Source organism: Salmo salar, chromosome 17, assembly GCF_965601325.2.
Source record: "Salmo salar chromosome 17, fSalSal1, whole genome shotgun sequence".
In the NCBI taxonomy this organism is placed as follows: domain Eukaryota; kingdom Metazoa; phylum Chordata; class Actinopteri; order Salmoniformes; family Salmonidae; genus Salmo; species Salmo salar.
This window is the reverse complement of record NC_138307.1, coordinates 20,676,160-20,689,908: the sequence shown is the minus strand read 5'-3', so window position 1 is coordinate 20,689,908 and position 13,749 is coordinate 20,676,160. Positions and strand designations below refer to the sequence as shown.

The window sequence follows — 13,749 nt, the reverse complement described above, 5'->3', positions numbered from 1 at the left end:
CTGGACTGTAGGACATCGCCGGAAGCACTAGACGGGGAACTGTCGCCGGAAGCTCTAGACGGGGCACTGTTGCCGGAAGCTCTGGACGGGGCACTGTCGCCGGAAGCTCTGGACGGGGCACTGTCGCCGGAAGCTCTGGACGGGGAACTGTCGTCGGGAGCTCTGGACGGGGTACTGTCGTCGGAAGCTCTGGACGGGGTTTGCGCAGTGAAGGCCTGATGCGTGGGGCTGGCTTTGGAGCGGCAGACTATTTTCACGCACCAGAGGGCTAGTGCGAGGAGCAGGAGCAGGACAAACTGGACTGGGCTGACGCACTGGAGGCCTAGTGCGTGGGGCTGGTACTGGAGGTACCAGACTGGAGACGCGCACCACAAGGCTAGTGCGAGGAGCAGGAACTGGATACACTGGGCCATGAATAAGCACTGGAGGTCTGGAGCGCACAGCCTGCACCACCCGTCCTGGCTGGGTAGTCACAGTAGCCCTGCACGGGCGGAGTGCTGGCACAGGGCGAACTGGGCTGTGCAGAGGCCTGATGGCTGCCGTGCGTAGAGCAGGCGCAGAGTAGCCTGAGCCTAGGAGACGCACTGGTGGCCAGATGTGCTGCGCAGGCATACTCCTACCTGGCTGGATGCCCACTCTAGCACGGCACTTGCGAGGGGCTGGGATCGCTCGCACCGGACTGTGCGTGCGCATGGGCAAGATCGTGTGCACTTCCGCATAGACCGGCGCTCTCATGTTCCGCTGCTCCCCATAATAAGCACGGGGAGTTGGCTTAGGGCTCACCCTTGGCCCAGCCAAACTACCCGTGTGCCCCCCCGAATTGTTTTATTGGGGGTGCCTCTCGTGCTTCCGTCATTGGGCTCGCTCTTCGTACTGTCGCCATTCCTCCCTTGCTGTCTCGACCTGTTTCCATGGCAGGGTCTTGTCCCCTGCCATTACCTCCTCCCATGTCCATGACATCCTCCACTCCCTTCTTTCCCTAGCCCAGGATCGTTGCTCCTCCTGGGCCCGCTGCTTGGTCCGTTGGTGGTGCGTAGTTCTGTCACGTTCGTCGTAAGGATGGGACCAAGGCGCAGCGGGAATGTGTATGCTCATCTTCTTTAATTTAGAAGAAAAACTAAATAAACACTTAATACAAAACAACAACGAAAAACAGTCCTGTGAGGCACACAGCTACACACGGAACAACTACCCACAAATACCCATGGAAAAACACCCCTACTAAATAGGACCTTCAATTAGAGGCAACGAGGAACAGCTGCCTCCAATTGAAGGTCAACCCAATAAACTAAACATAGAAATAGAACAACTAGAATGAACATAGAAATATACTAACATAGAACATTAACCAAAAAAAAACCTAAACACATAAAACAAACACCCCCTGCCACGTCCTGACCAAACTACAATAACAAATAACCCCTTTACTGGTCAGGACGTGACATTGTCTCAGGATGGTAAGTTGGTGGTTGACGATATACCTCTAGTGGTGTGGGGGCTGTTCTTTGGCAATGTGGGTGATGTTATATCCTGCCTGTTTGGCCTTGTCCGGGGTATCGTCGGACGGGGCCACAGTGTCTCCCGACCCCTGCTGTCTCAGCCTCCAGTATTTATGCTACAATAGTTTATGTGTCGGGGGGCTAGGGTCAGTATGTTATATCTGGAGTATTTCTCCTGTCTTATCCGGTGTCCTGTGTGAATTTAAGTATGCTCTCTATAATTCTCTCTTTCTTTCTTCTTTCTTTCTTTCTTTCTTTCTTTCTTTCTTTCTTTCTTTCTTTCTTTCTTTCTTTCTTTCTTTCTTTCTTTCTTTCTTTCTTTCTTTCTTTCTTTCTTTCTTTCTTTCTTTCTTTCTTTCTTTCTTTGATTAGCCCAATAGGTTAAATACAGATAGGCAACCCAATGCTTTACCTATTTATTTATCACCACTCTGCTGCATCAGTTGGGCTACAGGTGATATTACTTATAAAACTTGCGAATATGATACCTGATAATATGGACCATGCATAGGCTATATGCATGGTCCAATATGTTAAAATCATTTCAACAAATAATCTTACCAATACGTTATTGGGCTCATTTCTGGAGGTGAACATTTTATTTTAGATGGTGTCAGTATAATTTTATTTTCATTCATTTAGAAGTAGAATGTCCTTTTGAAAAGTCACCAGAACTGAGCTTCTCAGTCCTTCTAAATACATTTTAGTACAGAAGACACACTTACTTCAATCATTTTAAAATGAAACCAAAATGAATAAGCGAATGGATAATAATGTTCTTACAGAATGGACAGGCACCACAGGTGAGAAGTGAGTGATGAATCCGAGAGACTGAACGGAGTGTGCTACAACATGATCAAACTATAGTTTGCAAAAAGGAATAGCAACAGACTTTATTCACGAGTATTGAGGAAGTGAACGTTTACTTTAACTTAAAGAAAATGTCTTAGTAAAAGAAAAAGCTAATTGAAACAAAAAACAGCACACGATTATGTTCAATCTCGAGTTCTCACCAAAACGACTGTCAATTGGCTGTAAAATACTTTAATAGACTTGTAATTGAAGCTGTATTGACAGGAGCGACACACTACACAATCCTATTTGAAACCTATTTCATTCCTATTTCATTCCTATTTCAACCCTATTTCAACCCTATTTCAACCCTATTTCAAACTTATTTCCTATTTTGATTTCACAGATTACCCAGGTTTAAAAAAGTGTTATGCATTTACTCATCACGTCTAAAAAGAGTTCTAGCAAGTGGTAGCCTATATTTGCAGTTTCATATTTCATACATAGAGAGAAAAGATATTTCAGACGATTGAACACAGAAGTTGCAAAACAAAGCCACATAAAATGGCACAATGACCACTTTCTATGCTGTGGGTCAAAGAAGGTAGAGCATTTGACTGAGGAGGAGAAACAGGAAGGGGCTGAGGTTCTGTCCTCTGGGGCTCATGCTGCTGCCATTTGTAGGCTCAGGAGTTGGTTTCTCTGTAAAATAAAGAGGGACATTTTCATAGTGTTATCATACTGTATCATCAACTTCTTAACTGTTAATGGATATTCCAATACTGTATAGATAAGAAAAAGCTGAATCATGACCATTCTCTATGAATTGTCTAGTCAAGTGTCTATGAATGCAGGCTATGCAGCTATCAAAACAGTTATGTTACACTTGCAAGTATGCAACACATGAAGTAAATACAACACATGAGCCAACAAAGATCATAGCTGCAAACCTTGGACAGAAAGGTCCACCTCGAGATGAATGTTCACTGTTTGTATGAAACATGAATAAATCCCACTATCCCTGCCATTGAGATCAATCAGTAGGAGAGAGAAGTTGCCATTTGTCCACTCATTAGAGAACATATGGGTTCTGTTGATGAACTGAGAGTATTGCTGGGCCAAATCTGCTTTTCCATCAATAATACTGTAGACATTCGCATCATCTCCTTTTTCCCAAAAAATTGTGACATTTGTAAGCGCCTTCTCAATGTATGTGCAAGGCAAGATAACGTTATCTCCCTTGAAGCCTTCAACTTTGACCTGCGAAGAGACTTCAGAACAGAGACATAAAAACAGAGACATAAATATGTGCCTCCAATGAATCCATTTGACACTACAATACTAAGTGACTATTTGAAATGAATACCTTGGGGTCCAATCAACAGGATCACACAAACCGGCAACCAGCACCTGTGGAGTAGTGATAGAGCATGTTATGGTTGGGAACGAGACCAGCAGGGTTATAAACACAGTGGCCTGGCTGAATATAAAAGAAAGGCTGAGCAACCAATCATAACCTAAGAAACTGTTAATTTACTGTGCATTAAAATTACTTTGTTAAGCAACAAAACACATTACAGACCTACTCTTTGTTTCTAAGATATAAACTAGCCAAAAGATGCGGTCTGCATGGTATAACTTGGAACTGTGGTAACTGAAGGTAATGCAGGAATCAGACGTACAGCAGTCCGCTTGCAGTACAGTTTAGCGATCCGTAGGTAGACTCATAACCTGCAGTCGCTGCGTTTATATCCTTGGGAAGGGTGGGTTTAAGGTCATTAAATATTGTCTGGATGAAGCGCGGGTGGGTGACGGGCGGGTTTAGTAAAAATAAAAAATACCTTTAAAAATTCAAATTATTGTGCTATTTATATCTATAGGCTACATATCAGTTTCTTTTTCATTATTTAATTTTTAAAAGTCTGACATATGGAATTGTTTTAAGAAGGTTATACCATGGATCATTTAGCTATTTGATTTTGAATTGTAGGACCCCTTTAGGAATAAAAAATATATTCCATCTGGCCTTTACTGCTATAGCCCATAGAAACGCATTGATAAATGGCAACAACAAAAAAGACAGTCAAAAAATAAATCATAAGGAATAAGGTTTTGAAGTGTCTGTCCTATATCTAAGAGATATAAGAAAGCTCAGGATCTCCCCTTTCTATAGAGTGATCATATTAGTTTGTAGGCCAAACTGTTCGGATGCTACAGAAGCTTTGGTGAGATGACCGATTTTCGGGATGTCTCATGGTCTGGTATTTTATCTGTAGCTTAAATTTAGGGATTTTGATAGGGATGTCTTTATTATGTTACTTTGAATATACTCGAGGGGGTTTTAAGGCTACCTGGCATTAGTGCGAAGTCCAAGGCTTAAATAACTGTATGTGTGTCCAATCATGCCAAATAACCTACATGCCTAATGCTTTTGCAAAGGGCAGAAACAGTTGTTGATCCAAGAAGGCAAAAAGGACAATGTGTAATTCAATAAAAGAAAAGCTGCGAAATGGACAGTTGAATATAAAAATAGTAGAGATGGAAGAGACAGAAATGTAGCCTAATGTTTGGGAAAGATTTGATGAAGTGGTAAAAGAGGATGCTATCAGTGCTGGATGTGTTATGTGTGATGATTGTAAGCTGCTATACAAATTCCACAGTCACAACACAGGGATTTCAAATAAACCTATGGCACATCAAGGGAACTGTAGCCTACTGTTCAGATGGGTTAAATGGAAACTGATATCTGGACATTTACTGGAGGTCTATAACCTCACACATAGCCGTATTATTAACTCTTACTGCAGAATTAAGCATTTCTTGCAGTAAAATTATAGGCCTACACACATAGGCTACATTTTGACTAGAGAACAGGAGTGGAGAATGACAGCTGCAAGTATCTAATTACAGACAAGTTGACGTACAAATACCCTACCAAAATGTCGGAAATGATAAGCAGAAACATATAAAATCAGGCAACAACAACCAAATCCTGCTACCCCCGTCAAAAAAATCCTTCTGCGGTCTCTGACTGTAGCATACATGCATTTTCTATATTAGCGGGTTTGGGATGGGTGAGGATCTCATATTTTCACTTTATCACATATAGTCGGGCGGTTGCAGATGGGTTATTAAATTGCGTGGGTGCGGGTGAACAAACAACTGACCCACGCACCACTAATACAGGCCTATCAACGTTGAGATAACAGGGACCTTCCTTACAAAACACTTCTTACATACGTAACATACATAAGAATAACTACATTTGTTCGGTAGACAGAAATGGGAGGGGCAACCCAGCATGTTTTTTTAATGAAATTATGGATTTAATCATTAATAACACACTTCTCTGAAGGCTCAAATCATATCAAATTGTATTGGTCACATACACGTGTTTAGCAGATGTTATTGCGGATGTAGCAAATGTATGTGTTTCTAGCCCCCGACAGTGCAGTAATATCTAACAAGTAATATCTAAGAATTTCACAACATATACCCAATACACACAAATCTAAGTAAAGGAATGGACTTAAGAATATATAAATATATGGAGGAGCAAGTCACTTGTCCCCTCAAAAAAGGTCTGTAACGCCATGGGCCAAAAAGGTGACTGAAACCTGTGTTGTATGATGCAAGGAACCACTTCACAATAACATTCATTATTTTCACTGGTATTGACAATGGAAGGCTGCTGGTCTCTGATCCCATGTATTATACAGTATCTCCTGCCGTTGTGGCCTTGAGCAAGGCACTTAACCCCCCACAAAGTAAAATACTGCACTGATGGGCTACTGTGTAAAACACATGTGGTCCGTCAAACTCCATCTGGAGAGCTTCTGGGTGTGCAGGCTTTTTAAAATTTATTTTTTCTTTATTTAACCAGGTAGGCAAGTTGAGAACAAGTTCTCATTTACAATTGCGACCTGGCCAAGATAAAGCAAAGCAGTTCGACACATACAACAACACAGAGTTACACATGGAGTAAAACAAACATACAGTCAATAATACAGTAGAAAAATAAGTCTATATACAATGTGAGCAAATGAGGTGAGATAAGGGAGGTAAAGGCAAAAAAAGGCCATGGTGGCAAAGTAAATACAATATAGCAAGTAAAACACACTGGAATGGTAGATTTGTAGTGGAAGAAAGTGCAAAGTAGAAATATAAATAATGGGGTGCAAGGGAGCAAAATAAATAAATAAATAAATAAATACAGTAGGGGAAGAGGTAGTTGTTTGGGCTAAATTATAGATGGCTATGTACAGGTGCAGTGATCTGTGAGCTGCTCTGACAGCTGGTGCTTAAAGCTAGTGAGGGAGATAAGTGTTTCCAGTTTCAGAGATTTTTGTAGTTCGTTCCAGTCATTGGCAGCAGAGAACTGGAAGGAGAGACGGCCAAAGGAGGAATTGGCTTTGGGGGTGACCAGAGAGATATACCTGCTGGAGCGCGTGCTACAGGTGGGTGCTGCTATGGTGACCAGTGAGCGGAGATAAGGGGGGACTTTACCTAGCAGGGTCTTGTAGATGACCTGGAGCCAGTGGGTATGGTGACGCGTATGAAGCGAGGGCCAGCCAATGAGAGTGTACAGGTCGCAGTGGTGCGTAGTATATGGGGCTTTGGTGACAAAACAGATGGCACTGTGATAGACTGCATCCAGTTTATTGAGTAGGGTATTGGAGGCTATTTTGTAAATGACACCGCCGAAGTCGAGGATTGGTAGGATGATCAGTTTTACGAGGGTATGTTTGGCAGCATGAGTGAAGGATGCTTTGTTGCGAAATAGGAAGCCAATTCTAGATATAACTTTGGATTGGAGATGTTTGATGTGAGTCTGGAAGGAGAGCTTACAGTCTAACCAGACACCTAGGTATTTGTAGTTGTCCACATATTCTAAGTAAGAACCATCCAGAGTAGTGATGCTGGACGGGCGGGCAGGTACGGGCAGCGATCGGTTGAAGAGCATGCATTTAGTTTTACTTGTATTTAAGAGCAGTTGGAGGCCACGGAAGGAGAGTTGTATGGCATTGAAGCTCGTCTGGAGGGTTGTTAACACAGTGTCCAAAGAAGGGCCAGAAGTATACAGAATGGTGTCGTCTGCATAGAGGTGGATCAGAGACTCACCAGCAGCAAGAGTGACATCATTGATGTATACAGAGAAAAGAGTTGGCCCAGGAATTGAACCCTGTGGCACCCCCATAGAGACTACCAGATGTCCGGACAACAGGCCCTCCGATTTGACACACTGAACTCTATCAGAGAAGTAGTTGGTGAACCAGGCGAGGCAGTCATCTGAGAAACCGAGGCTATTGAGTCTGCCGATGAGGATGTGGTGATTGACAGAGTCGAAAGCCTTGGCCAGGTCAATGAATACGGCAGCACAGTATTGTTTCTTATCGATGGCGGTTACGATATCGTTTAGGACCTTGAGCATGGCTGAGGTGCACCCATGACCAGCTCTGAAACCAGATTGCATAGCGGAGGAGGTGCGACCCTGCTCAAACACCACCTGCTCGAACACACCAGCTTATCAAGGTCATGTTGAGCAGCTGATGTTTTACAATGGGGTGTGTTCGAGCAGGGCTGGAGCAAAAGCCTGCACATCCAGTAGCTCTCCTGGAATCACCAGGAGGATGGTTGGCATCCCTGCAACATTACAATTACAAGCAAAAACCTTGTCTTTATAAAATAATTCCCCCACTCAATGAACCAGGGATCAAATGGCTAAGGTGGGCGAGGTATTTTTTTAAAATATATATATTTTTATTATTAACAACAATTATAACACAATATACAAACATGTTACAAAAAAATCTACCAAATAACAAACTTTACACACAGGGTATACATAAGTAAACAAAAATGTACAAGGTTTCACAGGCAATTAGGGTTCGTTTTGCTTTACAGTTTTTCAGATTATGCACCACTTAAAAATAACATTCGAGTTCAATAAAAAAAAAAAAAAAAGGGGGGGTTTTGCCCACTTGCATGTATGTACTGTAAATAATATTTACCATGCAGACTCATTGTATATTCTTTAATCTGATATAAATCATGAAACAAAAGTAAAACACCTTTACCATCAAGACGAACCCTAGCACCAGTTGATCTAAAAAATAAATGTACATCCATCCAAAAGATCTTACTGCAAATACATTCAAAGAACACATGACTTGTAGTTTCATTCTCAATTTGACAAAACACACTTCATCGATATCAATTTGAAATTGTCAGTACCTAGTTTACTGGATATATTAAATTATTACTTTTTAAAGACACTTCACGGACTTCGTTAGTGACACAATATGTTCTCCTTAAGTTCCATACAGCATTCCAATTCTATAATTCCAGTATGCTTTCGCAGGAGGAAAAGAAGGCTCGGTACTCATCTTCCTAATATAATTATTAGTACACTTTTTATCCTTAACGCATAAAACATCTAATAGGACGCTGAAACTGATTTCCACAGTAAACGTCTTATAAGGCATGTAGCTATTGCATCAACAACGATGGTGTACTCCTTCACCGTTTAATTTAAGGGGAATTATATTTAGCTCTGTTACATTTTAGGAGAAATTCAATGCCACCAACCTTTGTAAAAACAAGATTTGGAATAATATTTCAAATCCTATCTTTAAATTGGATGTAATTCTTGATCATTCTAGTCTTTAAAGATAATAGGATGTACCAAAATCAAGCACATTTAAACCACCCATTTAAACCACCCAGTCTACTTCTTTAATTGTTTCTTTGGGAACATCCAATGCCATTGCAGTATATACTAGTCTTGATAATCCTTCAATTTTTTTGACAGCAATACACAACCTTTTAAAGACAACTCCCTTAATAACAACCAAGCATCAAGCCTCTTCTTAACATTATCAGTGGTGGGATTAATGCCCCTTTCTGTTTGGTTTGTACATATCTTAATTCCCAGATATGTATTAACATTTTTATGGGAGTAACAGCAATATCAACCAAATCATTACATATAGCCTTTAATGCAAATAAATCACTTCTTTTATTTATTTTTTTACATTTAAAGTCAAACCAAATACAGAGCAAAATACATTCAAACAATCCACAGCTTTGGATAACCTCTGTTCAAGGTGGGCAAGGTAACCAGATAAGATGTTTATCTATTTGTAAGGTTAAAATATTCAGTGTTCAGGGGAGTTCTTGACAGCATAGGAGTTACTTGTCAATTAGGCCATTCTAAGAATATTTTTAAAACTTTGTCAGAATTACATGTCCAGTATTGAATAGAGAATCCTACTCAAGTTTTAGCGCTTGAGAGATGTTTTTATAACCTGAATATGCAGCATTGGTTTCATCAACATCAACCGTGCACCAGTATCAACTGCGTTCCTGCCATTTGCGAGAGCCAGTGGAAAGTTATTTTAGGACAGGACAATGACATGAATACATGCATTGTTAACTAGCGAGAAAACCAGGCAAACTACACAATATGTTTTGAATTGGCTAGCTAGTCGGTTGTATATCATTATTTTACCTGCTGCACAAATGTCTCTCTCTCACTCTCCTCTGGCTACGCCCTAGTGGCACACACCATGACTTTTCCAGGATTTTGATTGAAGACCCCAAATGGGCTATAACTGGGCAAATAACTCATTAACTATGAATATCAACAAATGTGCACAAGGCTAGGCTCGCTTTGATAAAAAAAAAAAAACGCATATCACGACTGCATGATTGAAAGCCCGCTTGTGCCTGTCAATGCAGGTCTACACTCTTACAATTAGGGGTTCAACAAGGGTTCCTCTCTAAGATCCTCAAAGTTAATCGAAGAAACTTAGTAGGTGGGGTTAATCGAGGAACCTCCTAAGTAGGTGGGGGTTCTTGCAGGAACCTTACTGCCCAACTCAAACGTTTGGATTTTAATTTGAAAGGACAGCTGGTGCAGGCACTTAACTGAACAATTTAAAGATCTCCTCACTTTTGTGTCTGTAGATATACAGAAGAGGAGGCATACAAAGGTATGTCAATTGGTATGTTATACCTGGGTTTTTGTGGTGAATGAGAAAAAACTTTTTGATAATGGTTTATTTTTTTTATTTTACCTTTATTTAACAAGGCAAGTCAGTTAAGAATACATTCTTATTTACAATGACGGCCTAGGAACAGTGGGTCAACTGCCTTGTTCAGGGGCAGAACGACACATTTGTACCTTGTCAACTCGGGGATTCGATCTTGCAACCTTTCTTGCAACTGTTTAAAAGGAAACCTGTTCGCTCACCATAAACTGCAAAATCATTCTGGCTACGGAGACAGAGAACATCAACACGCAAGGGATACCTATACCTAATCAGTTGTTCTTTGTGGAATCCCTCTGGCTGTTATGTTTATGTTTTGCATGTTACTGTTATTTTTTTAATTACTATAAAAAAAACTGAATGCATTCAATTGAAATGTGTCTTCCGCATTTAACCCAACCCCTCTGAATCAGAGATGTGCGGGGGGCTGCCATAATTGACATCCACGTCTTCGGTACTGGCCCAACGCTCTAACCACTAGGCTACCTGCCGCCCCATTATACTTTGGGCTCTGCTTGGAGTTAACCTCATATTTTGATGTTGTAATTCTGCTTTGCCACTAAAATCATTATTAACACTGAAACTAAAATGTTGTGTAATTGTTATGCGTATTATTATTCAAAAATTAAACCCAAAAGTTTATTCAAAAGGTTGGAAGATCTATTAAAAGGGCTTCTTCGAAGAACTTATTGGGGTTCCCCCACAGTTTCAATTTGAAGAACCCCTAAAAGGATACTCCAGGAACCTTCTTTTTAGAGTTTACAATAATTAAAGGCGCTGCATTGTCAATCTGATGTCTGCATTGGCCGTGCAGTATTTACGGTAATACAGCCTATGCAGAAGTCAGGGCATTCATGCTTCTTGCGCTTCGCGGAACAGCACAGAGCTGTTGAGCAGATCTGTTGTGAAGGAAGTTGTCAAGGAAGTGAGTTTTTGTTTTATACAGGACCTCCCGCCCCCACCTACAGTCAACCAATCATGTCAATGCAGCGCTATATGGAGCCCCCCGCATTGTTACAACGCTTCGGATGCACACAACAATGCAGTACGGAGCTCAATTTTCACATCAAGCATAAATTGGCTCTTGTACTCTGATAAATTCTGCAGATATTGGGAGGACAGTGTGTTACACGTTGCATGCAGAGGGAACTGATTTAATTCTGATCTGAGTAGCCGAGTTGTTTGATAATGTGATTTTTTTTTGCGTGATTTAATTCTATATTCTTCTTGTCCAAGCGGACAAATGTTAATAATGTCGAGCCCTGGTTATCATGTTTGGCAGATATGAAAGAAAATACATTGTCTAGCTATGGCGGAATAGAAAAATGCCGGCCATGACCACCAGGAGGAGTTTTTGTGATGGCTCCACATCTGAAAATGTTCAGGACCCCAAACTGTACAAGTGTAGACTTACCAAGTTTTATGAAAAAGTGAACAATTCAAGAATGGGAAGCATAGAAATAGCACACACAGAACAGATGTAATGCTTCTTAGACTTGCTTTTAATGAGAATGACAGATCTATAACTCACATTTCTATGTGAATTTTGTTGGGTAGCCCTAAAAGTACATATTGCAGCTTTAAGCTAAATTATTGGTCCAAATTAGCTGAGACTGATGCAACTGTTTAGGATCTTTACAAAAAGTAACTTACCTCTGGTCTACTCGGCGTCTTGGTGCTAGTTTTGAAGGAGAGTTCCTGTTCTGACATGGCAAGGTCAAGATTAGCACTGAAATATAAACCAACAAAATGGGAAAAGTCAATATCAAGTTGATAAACAAAAGCAATATGTCAAATCTCTGTAAACAACTTTTTTTTTTAAATATTTCAAATCTCGTATTTCCATTCACTCACCCAGGATCATAACCATCAGAATAACATTCAAAACACTGTAAATGAACAGAAGACAGTTCTCCCATGATGACCTGTAGTTGGAGGTCTGGTTTGGATAGCTGGAGGTCTGGTTTGGATAGCTGGATGTCTGGTTTGGATAGCTAGATGTCTGGTTTGGATAGCTGGATGTCTGGTTTGGATAGCTGGATGTCTGGTTGGGATAGTCAGCATAAACATCTGTGCAATAATGCACATGGAAAAATCACTGTATTAAATGTGCATGTAGTGATATCCACACAATGCCACTTTACAATTAAAGTACATTAAGTTGGTGTACAGTGCATCACACATGCAATGTTGGGACTGCATACGCTTGAGAGTGTACATACTCAAAATTGGATGTATTTCAATAAAGATTTGTTATATTGAAAGGAATTCATCATTGAATAAAATGTCACTTACCAGCAGTCATGAGTCTGGCACCATTGCTGAATATCAATCTACCGTCTTCTTTTTTTGCACAGTAGAACACTCCACAATCATCTACTGTTACATTCTGTATGAACAATCTATTTCCTGTTTCTAATGAATATTTCTGTCTATAATTCTTATTGTAGTAAAAAGCAGCAGGACTACTATTAGAGAAAGAGCGGAGTATGGCCAGTGGAGGCTGTGGTTGGTGCTGAATGTACCAGTATGCACTTTCTATGTTAAGAGAACAGTTTATGGTTGTGTTCTGTCCAAGTTCCACCAGTGTCCCTGTCAAGCCATCAGCTCCCCGACAGCATATAATGAGACCTAGAAAAAGAACAGGTCATTCATTACATTACAAATTTGATTTGTTTCTTAAGTTATTAAGTACATGTAGTAACAAAATAATTGTCTTACACAACAGATGTCCCACAACTCTCAGCATCGTCTCAAATGTGTGTTGTTGATTAGGTTGGTTTCCTGCTTGTGTAGCAGTGGTCTGTTAGAGAACTCTTTGCTGCTGTACAGACAAACCACTTTCTTGTTTGTTTGTTATTTATGGGTGCTAAAGGTCTAAGTCAGATCAATCATCAGGGCCGGCCCTACCTTTTTTGGGGACCTAAGTGAGATTTGGTTGCGGGCCAGTTTGTTTCTTGGACACAGATTAAGCGTAATCCTGGACTAAACACTTTCAATGGAGATTCTCCATTGAGCATCTTTTTGTGTCCAGGACAAGGCTCAATCTTTGTCTGAGAAAGTTCAGATAAAGGCATTGGTTTTCATCATATCACATTCAATCATCAACTCCTTTCAGTGCTCATGAAGGAAAGGAGATAAGGAAATGAGCTGAGCTGAGGAAAGGATAGTTGGAACGGAGTGAGGTGAGGAGGATAGTGGATATCCAAGCCTATTGGCACACAGCCCTTGTATTTATTGTAATAGATATTTTCTGAGTTTCAGAATAAGAGCGAGCGAGCAGACACGGAGAGCATGGGCTCCTGAGTTCTTCTGCAAAAAAGATGTAACTACAGTTGGATAAATGTAGATCAACTTTTTCACAGGGACTTGTGCAGGATACTAACATCAAAAACTTCATTCCAAGT

At 40.7% G+C, this 13,749-nt stretch overlaps 1 protein-coding gene across 1 annotated transcript; it reads right to left on the bottom strand.

Moving 5' to 3' along the window:
* Window positions 1-2,076: 2,076 nt before the first annotated feature.
* On the bottom strand, window positions 2,077-13,220 carry LOC106575662 (uncharacterized). The gene is made up of 7 exons (XM_014152284.3): window positions 13,064-13,220; window positions 12,638-12,973; window positions 12,197-12,412; window positions 11,996-12,071; window positions 3,658-3,701; window positions 3,242-3,562; window positions 2,077-2,993 (listed from the first exon to the last, which is right to left on the bottom strand). The coding sequence occupies exons 1-7, from the start codon at window positions 13,089-13,091 to the stop codon at window positions 2,887-2,889; spliced, it is 1,128 nt and encodes a 375-aa protein (XP_014007759.3). The 5' UTR covers window positions 13,092-13,220; the 3' UTR covers window positions 2,077-2,886.
* Between the last annotated feature and the right edge of the window lie 529 nt (window positions 13,221-13,749).